Genomic DNA, 9308 nt, shown 5'->3' on the forward strand with positions numbered 1-9308 from the left:
TGATCAAAATACGTCAGTTACTAGTTTTATTTAATAAATATAATATTACATTGTAACATAAGGAATATCGTATGTAATCATCGCCATTCGCGCCATTCCGCGCTCGCGCGATTCCAAACGACGACGGGAACACTTTGCGAATCGTCCGAGCGGCAGCGTGTGTGAACATGTAATATAACTTTTATTCTTTGTGATATAGAACACTTCTTTCTCTCTAACGACGGCACAAAACATACAGTATGTTACAATATCGTTACAAGGGACAGTCATTGTGGCGCCGAGCGATTTCGTCGCTCGACAATTTCGGGCATTTTGTCGACATTTGCAGAAAATCTCGGCGTAGAGGAGATCCGACGGCGCTCTTAAACGGAGTACAATTTCGCGACGTGGAAAATATGTTGGAACAACGAGCCGAATCTATATCTCCGTAGAACCGTCTACGGGCGAGATTTCGCTGCTTGAGGCTCTTTTTTTTTTTTTTTGATTCGTTACATTTAAGCTTAAACGAAGCGGACGATATGTTATCGTGGGCAGTGTCGTTAGTGCGCATAATAAAATAACAATGTCGAAAGATAAATAATATCCAACAGATAATATGATATCAAAACAAGATAACCCCGTTTATTAATTCGTCTGATTAACGCCAGAGGCTTAAACGTGTTCAAAAATAAAATTAAGAGATAAAATTAGATTTATTATATCAAATTAAAAACAGTTTTATCATATTTTCACATAATATGTATAAAGCAGATAAATAGAATATATTTTCGCAAACCTTTTTTCGGCCAAAGATCGAACGCGATAATGTGTTACGGCGATGATTAAAAGTGACAACAGCAACGAAGGAGATAACTTACTGTACACTTTACCCCGTGCACCCATCCGCCCGTCCTTTATTTTCCATTACTCTTTATACGATCTATCGGTTTAACGATTTCATCGACGATCCGCTATTTACACAACATCGTTAAACCTCGAACGCTCGTTCGCGCCGTGAACTGTGAAATTTATCGGAGCCATAAGTCTATCGAAAAAATTTTAATAACCGATGCTTACGAAGCTTGATTATCCGGCGACATCGAGTCTTATCGCGACAGATTTCTTTCTGCCTCTGACTTTTTCGATTTTTTAACGCAAAGTGTGTGCGTTTTCGATCGATGTTAAATTTTTGCCAAATCGATGCGCGTTTCGTTAAATAACTCGCGTCTGGAAATAGAGGATTCACGGCTGAAATCAAACGGCAACAACAATTTGACAATGACAGCGATCGAAAACGAATTAAATTTCAATAAAAATATATATTTAGTGCGACAAAATGTAATCGTGGACAAATGTAACCGCTAAAATAACAATTAATTGCAACTTGTTACATCTCTTATTGTTAGCGATAGAACGATATGATAAAAATACGTCGATTATCTGTAAATAACCGAATCAATTAATGTTAACATGAATGAAATTGGAAATCCACAATCTGATGGTTTATGTATTAGAATTTTGGGCAGAAATGTACACGCGCGCGATAAAATTCCTAAGAGATAATATAACGTCGGAGTATAAAACCACCAGGAAGTTCACCGTACTCGCACCGTATTTATAAATACAATTTTTAAATAAGAAAATTTACATAGATAACGTATCTTTCGCGTGAATTAAAAAACTACTTCGTAATAACTATACGAATCCGCTACATGGGGAAGCGACAAACACTTTGCTTGCCGTTTTTACGTAAAAGTAGCGACCACATTTCTTGCGCCCTCGCCTCGGAGAAACTAATTTCCTCTCTTGTTTCACGCGCCGGAGGAATGCGACCGTGCGACCGGTCCACTCGCGCGCGCGGTAGCTGCACGGCTTTCCATTAATTAATCTAATATGTACAAATCGGACCGACGGTACAGCCGCAAAAAGGGACACTTCGAGATTCTCCATGGAAGTGGAAGATTGCTGGAAACGCCACGCGACGATACGTATCGTACTTCGCAGAGTCTCTTTCTCTCTCTCTCTCTCATTTATCATTCGCGTGTCTCAATACTTATCGTTCGTTCATAATAAAGTAATTACATAGAACTCCACGGAAGTACGGTATATCTCGTTATCGCTCTGACAGGTTTCCAGTGCGTGGCATAAACGTCTCGGAAGAGAAAGAAAAAGAGAGCAAAACAGAAGATTTTGCAATCGTTAACGTCACGTAATTGTGAGAACTCGTCAAATTAATTAATTATTTGCAATTCAGTGTGAATTATATATATCGTCGTATCTTGTGAAGACCGCCTCTACCCGCATTGTCTCCAAGAGATAACTTCGTCGTCTGGCACGCAAGTTTATTTTACACGCATTATACTTTACTACATTTCCCGATTGCGTACGCGATATACACGGGGAGGAGATATCTCCGGAATATCGCGTCCCCTTCGTCTATAAGAAGACACTTACTGTCAATACTCGCGATGAGGGAGAGAGGGAGGGTCGATAGCAAAATATCTGACATACGAAAATAGATGTATAAGATTTTCTTTACATCGTTTCGCTATCACAAAGGTAGTCTACGGTATCGGTAATTATCTAGGGTATAAGTTACGACGTGATATGTAATATGTACATATACGATACAATATATACATATATCTCTATACGTTTGATAAAAGAAATTTACGTCAGTCAGCTGTCAGTCTGTTTGTCCACGGTAACCGCCGTACGAAACAGATAAAGGTCACTATATGAAATTTTAATTCTTCTGTTCTCCGTATAGGCCTGACTCTATGGCCCCTTTTATATCTCCCACGAAATCACTTTAAAAAAAGAGCTGTCGTGAAGACACGCAGAAAGTTAGAAATATCATTTTATCGTTCAAACAATGATAATAAACATTTTAGAAATTAAATAAGAAAGTTTAGAAATTGAGGTTTTTCGACACGAAGACAATGATAAAGAAATTCAGAACTGCTAGAGCCTAAAATCTTAATAAATATAGTTGAAGTCACTCCAGCGATACAGGTATTAAATTATGGAAGAATTGTTTGGAAATTTTAATGAGTAAAACAGATCGAGATAAACCTGTTCCCAAATATCTCGCTCCAGCGAATATACATATATTAATTAGATATCTCAGACTCTGTTTGGAGTAAATTACTAGTGTATTTATATATCTGCGTGTATACATCTCTCGCCTCTTCCCTTCCCTCTCCCTCTCGATAATATGCCGTTCGATAATGAAACGCAAGGATACATCGCACAGGAACAATATGTACAATAATGCACGCACGCGTTGCACGTTCGTCATGATTAGTTAACACAATAAATTGTGTTGCATCGATCGAAATATTTACACGCGCACTCTTCCTGCCATTAAAATTTCCTCGGAAAATGTGACGCAACCAGTGCGGAGCATCGCTTGAAATGAAGAGTTCTTAGTCAATAATTTATAAAATCGTGAAATTTATAAATTGTTGATCTGTTATGAAACCCTTTTCTCCTTTTCTTCGAATAAAGTTTATGAAAGAAATTGAGTATAAGAAAAAAGAAGACGGTATATAAAAACATGATTTCTAGGCCAATAGAGCACATTGTCGGGATTAATTTTGAAAGAAATTAATCAAAATGTCTCCTTCACACGCCTAATGGAATAAAAAGGTTGTTGATTAAAAATTTTTTTAAATCCTTCCTGATACGACAGAATTCATTTTAATTAAACCGTACGAGTCAATTGTTTATTTCAATTGTCCCAGAGTGGTCAACGTTATTTGTCACATTTTTCGCCGCCCCGCGAGAAATTATTGATTACTTTCGCTTCTCTGTATCGCTTCCGCAAAGTTCCGTTCTTTACCGCCAACAACGTCGCGCGTTACACGAAGAGTCAAAGAGGTAGTATTCAGTACGATTAACATACGGCAGTGTCATTTGGAAGGGGGCAGAACGCCTGTGTGTACTTTTGGAATTTTGCTAACCGATCAACGTGCGAGCGCGTCAAGATCGACGGCCGATTGGCATACATGGTTTATTATAGGATCATTGCACGAAGTTTACGTTGTAAGTCTCGACTTGCATCGGTTGCAGGCCGATCTCCTGGAAACCATCCTTCAGACGCGCGCCCGGCTTCGTGCCGGTCAACGACGTCTTCGTAACGTTGACCTTGTCGAGCTTGTAGAACGCGGTACCCTGCGCGAGTCTCTCCGTGAGCGGGCAGTGCTTCAGCGCCACGTCGATGCCTACGGAGCAGCTGTAGCCCTGCCGGTGCAGCACCATGAGCGCGCTGTTCACCGGGAAATGTGGCAGCTTCTGATCGTGGTTGGTGCGCAGATTGAGCAGGTGAAGGTCGCACGGGAAGCTCTGACTCAACAATCGGACTTCCGGCGCCATCGTGACCTCCTGCTCACTGCCGTCGACCACGAAGATGTTCACCGGATAGTTGAGAGTGTTGCTCAGATGATTGGCGAACAGCGACGGCCTCGAGTATCTGTCCTTCTCGCCGCTGATGTCTTCAAGCAGTAGCCAGTGCTTGATGACCGTCCGCCTATTGTCCAGCAAACCCTCGCCCATGCCCCTCGAATCGTCGTAGAGAGTCCTGCGATCCAGCATCACCTCCAGCCAGCCGGGCTGGTAGCTGGCCGCGCCCTGGCAGTGGTTCACCAACAGTGTCAGTCGGTGACTCGAGTCCTCGATGTAGGCCATGGTAGTGATGGGAAAGTAGTTGCCCTCGATACCGATGCGCTCGATTTTCGTGCGTTTGATCATCTGGTGGCCGTTCAGATCGGTATAGAACTCGGGCGGATCGCCGTTCGAGATATCGGTCTGCAGGCGCATGAACATCTCCGTCTCGCGATTCTTCGGCGGCGTCTCGAAATCCACGATGTTGCGCAGATAGATGGCCTCGCCGAGGCCGCCGTCGTGATGGTAGATCGCCACGTGATGCGTCAGTAACTTGCCGTACTCGACGGTGAGGCGGGAACTCAGGCTACCGCTGACGATATAAATCTTCTGGTGCGGCGTGTACGCCTCCAGGACGTCCTTGTCGGTGTCCCGGAGATTTGGGTCGGGCATGAAGAGGTAGGCACCGCTGTGGAACTGCGCCGAGGGGTACGCGGCGAACTGTACGGCGCACTGCATGATCTTGCCGGTGGATTTCTTCGTTACGCGCTTCAAGAAACCCGTCTGTCCGTCAAACAGCAGCTTCATCCGTTGATTCTCGAGCTGCACGTCGCCCACCTGCATGGGTTTGATGGGAAAGACGTTGTCCTTGCCGCAACGGCTGCAATACACCGTCGAGATGGCCTCCGCCGGCACCTTGTCGACTTGCCGCAGGTGATACGTGGCAATCGACAGCGGTTTCAGCTCGGCCACGAAGAGCAACACGTACACGTCATGCGTGATGCTCGTGGCGTTCATCACCGGCGCGATTTGGTAGGGTATGGGGTTTCTTTGGGGATCCAGGACTTTGATTTTATACGACGTGACTTTGAGACTGATCACCTCCTGCCTGGGCTGGGCCAGTGGATTGAACAGAACGATCTTCCTGGTCTCATGGCCGTTCACGCCGATCGGTATCTTCTTCGGCAACTTCTCGTAGCTGTCTCTGTCCGACTCGGCCAGCACGTAGACGGAATTGGATTTGCCGCTGATGGTGGCCGCGAGCGACTGGATGGCGAAGCTCTGCAGGCTCGTCGTGTCCGAGATCGATTCGAAGAGTTTCAGCGCGTAATCCTTCATGACGAAGGACTTTGAGGTACCGGTGATCGCGTCGTGATGCTGGAACAGGCCCAGATTACGCCTCGCCTTCACCAACTTTTCGAAATACGTCTCGTAAAGTTTTATATCCTTGCCAGACTGCTTGGCGAGATTTAGCGTAATCGTGTAGAGGATCTCGGCGGATCTGAGATTTGCCTCGAGCTCGCGGTCCAGGATCTTCATGTACGGCCTGGTGGTAAAGTAGCCGCTCCAATAGGCCGGTCTACCCTCGCTGAAGATATCCGAGTACACGAAAAAGTCGCCCGTCAACGACGGGAACTTGACCACGCGTTTTTGTATCTCGCCGAAGTAGTCCTTCGGCGTGCCGAACACCACCTCGGCATTGTACTCGTCCTTGCGGCTGTTTATGTAATCCATCAGGATCTTGTAGTTGGTGTACTGTTGATCCCACTCGATCGCGTGGTCGTATCTGAAATACAGATACAATAGCGGGAAACGTGACGTTTCGTTAATAGAACCAATTTTTTTTTCTTGACACATGTATGTTATAAAAAGCAATATATAGCAATATATATATTTTAATAAAAAAAAACTAGTTTTCCAGTTAAAATATAAAATAGTAACATTGGTCTATCGAATTATAATTAAATTATGTATTAACAATATTTTACAAACTTAGAAGGTAAAGAAAAACGTTGTTGGATACACGTGTCTCTTTTCCGGAACAATATAATGTTATTAAAAAAACACGAAATTGAGCAAAATTTAAGGAAACCGTGAAAAAGAATTGTAAACGTAAATAGGTGGAAACCGGGAACGGTCTGTTTTTCAAAACGAAGTTATGCGAACCTAAAGTCATCGCCGAGCGGCATCAGCACGACGTTGTGAGTGAACAACGAGCCGGTTCTCGCGTACTGCTCCAGTAACAGCTCGGCCATCTGCTTGACGTTGTTCGGCGTGATCTCGACGGCGCGGACCGAGTACTCGGTGTACTCGCCGCGTATCTTACGGAAGTCGAAGTTGAGGCAGACATGCGGATGTGGGCCGCACGAGTGCTTGATGTTGTAGATGTCGAAGGGCTGATTGTGGGTGAGCATGTCGGCGGCGCCGTCGCGATCCCACGGCTGTCGCCAGACAAAGTCGCCGTACTGCTTTTTAGCGAACCACTGCTTCCACGCGTAATGTATCCTCTGGATGACCGTGCCGGACGCGCCCGAGGCCCTGAGGAAGTACGGTATGGTGCTGCCGTGGCCGAACGGGTCAACGGACCAGCCCGACTCGGGTATCACGTCGAGATTCGTTTTCAGCCACTGGTGACCTGAAGTTTGGGAAAGGAAGCTTTTCTTACAGCTATAAATTACAGCTTCTACGCGAAGTGTATCTAGAGAGTACATCGATAAAGGAAATCGATAGTTTAATCGCCACTGGTTTAGTCGTAGCTATTAATTATCAAGTATTTTGCTAAAAGTGTTCTACAAAAAAAAAACAACCAAATATTCCGGATTATTTCGAAAAAATAGTAATTTCTTTTGTGTCTCCTTGTATTATTATGATTTTATATTAAAATGCTTTAACTCTTTGGAATACTTGCAAGGGGGCATCTAGACAGAATATCGGTTTCTCGTAATGCAAGGCTTATACTATGTGTTTTAGATAAAATGAGAAAAATGTTGAATTCATTCCTACTGTAGATTTCAAATTCGTTTTTAAACGACACACATATAAAAAGACATCATAAATCTTTAAACACTAAATTAGATATTTTTTTCATTACTTTATTTTGAATCATTTGTATTTGTAGTTCGTCGTTTAAAGTGGAAATTTTAGTTCGCTAACGGAGTCCGATATTAATTCGCATACGGCTTTAGTTTATTTTCGTTTAATCTCCTAAAACTAATCTACAACTTAATTATGGATCGCGTATCGCAAAAGCCACGTCTGCCCGGCCTTTTTTATGGCATGCATTAATTTGCATCGGGGAGAGCCTTTTAAAGTTCATCCATGCCGCGTTCTGCGCGATGCGATCAAATATTCATAATGTGCGGATTAATCCGCTGTTTCCGTGTCCTGAATATTCCAATTCTTCGAACTATGATGAACATGCGCCGAAAACGTAAATTTACTGACTTGTCCATGCACCAAAATATTAAACGAACAACATAATAAAGTCAATCAATAAAATAATATATCGCTAAAATCACCAATTAAAAAGTCGAAACATTATCGAGATGACGTAAAATCCTCGGTCATGTTCAACAAAAATGTATCTTTATTATTAACAAGATTTGATTCCGCAAGCCTCATGTGTTATTTATGAAATTTAGAATTTATGTTACCTACGTTTAACAAATATTTAATTAAATGGTACGACGACATAGATACATTCGATTAATTAATTAAAAACGGTATAAAATATAATAAAGCAGGTATCTCCAAAACGAAGAAGTCAGTAAACCGGAGCCGGTCGGATAAACAGAGTTAGGGTAAATGCGATTAAAGGAATACGCCATTAGCGGATGGGAAACATCGGGCTCGTCGAAAAAGTTAGCGACGCCGCGGTTGGGAAGAGGGTCGTCGATCATGCCCGGGCAGGGCCAGACGACGCGGAAACTTGCGGCGTGGTTGGCGAACGAAGCCGCGAAATTAATCCCGCAGGAACGCGAGCGGAGAACGCGGATAGGCTCGCCGGGGGAAGGCTAATAGAATTAGCCCCGCGAAGTCAGCGGTAGTTAGGCGACAGATATATAGGAATAGAAGAGTCCTCCTACTCTCCCCCACCCTCCCCCCCCGTCCAGTTGTGACAAGCCTGGGGTGTCGTATACGTTATCAGCGTTAACTATCGTTCGACTGATATTTTTAGCGTAATCTCGCGAATGATTGTTACGGGTGAGCAAGTACGATAAATGATATCTGCGAGGCACGCGACCGGTACGGTCCGTAAATCAAACGGATTATATTACTTGAACAAAACTCTTTCTCTCTGATATAAGTTATACCTTATATTGTTGTAATATTATCATATCTTACGTCAAGGTAAGTTTGGCTTAGAGTAAAATTGATTAATTGATGATTTGACTCGAATAAAATTGGATTCGAATGAGATTTTCAAGAAGTTAGCAATTATTCAACGTCTGTATAATACGAAGATAGGAATCTGGGTATTTAGAAAAGTTTCCATTGTTCCATTTAATACTATTCGGGGAAGTATGCGGATATTAATGTTCACTTTGTGACGTGAACATCTCGTGAATCTACCTAAAATCCAAATTCTCGGGGTCATTCGCAGCTCGCTCTGCAACCTGGAAATTGCATCAATTATTCGAGCTCGGCCGCAAATTGCGCGTTCGTCGTGCTATCCCGCCGATGGAGCTCGCATTATTGTGGAAGTAGCGAGAGAGAGCGAGAGAGAGAGGGGGGAGGAGAAACATAGAACTAGAGAAAGAGAGATAGAGAAAAAGATAGAGAGGGAGGAGAGAGAGAGAGAGAGAGAGAGAGAGAGAGAGAGAGAGAGAGAGAGAGAGAGAGAGAGAGAGAGAGAGAGAGAGAGAGAGAGAGAGAGAGAGAGAGAGAGAGAGAGAGAGAGAGAGAGAGAGAGAGAGAGAGAGAGAGAGAGAGAGAGAGAGAGA

The 9308-nt window shown here is 43.4% G+C and overlaps 1 protein-coding gene across 1 annotated transcript in view; it reads right to left on the reverse strand.

The window, feature by feature from the left end:
- Positions 1-9308, reverse strand: part of LOC112452067 (alpha-mannosidase 2) — a gene marked incomplete at its 5' end in the record, with an annotated part of 37124 nt that continues 27816 nt past the window's right edge. The window contains 2 exons of the mRNA XM_025012092.1: positions 1-6151; positions 6532-7000. Coding sequence (XP_024867860.1) covers positions 4006-6151; positions 6532-7000 — 2615 coding nt within the window. The remainder of the gene's footprint in view (positions 6152-6531; positions 7001-9308) is intronic.

The sequence above is a fragment of the Temnothorax curvispinosus genome, unplaced genomic scaffold (assembly GCF_003070985.1).
Source record: "Temnothorax curvispinosus isolate PA1 unplaced genomic scaffold, ASM307098v1 QBEX01002923.1, whole genome shotgun sequence".
Classification (NCBI taxonomy): Eukaryota; Metazoa; Arthropoda; class Insecta; order Hymenoptera; family Formicidae; genus Temnothorax; species Temnothorax curvispinosus.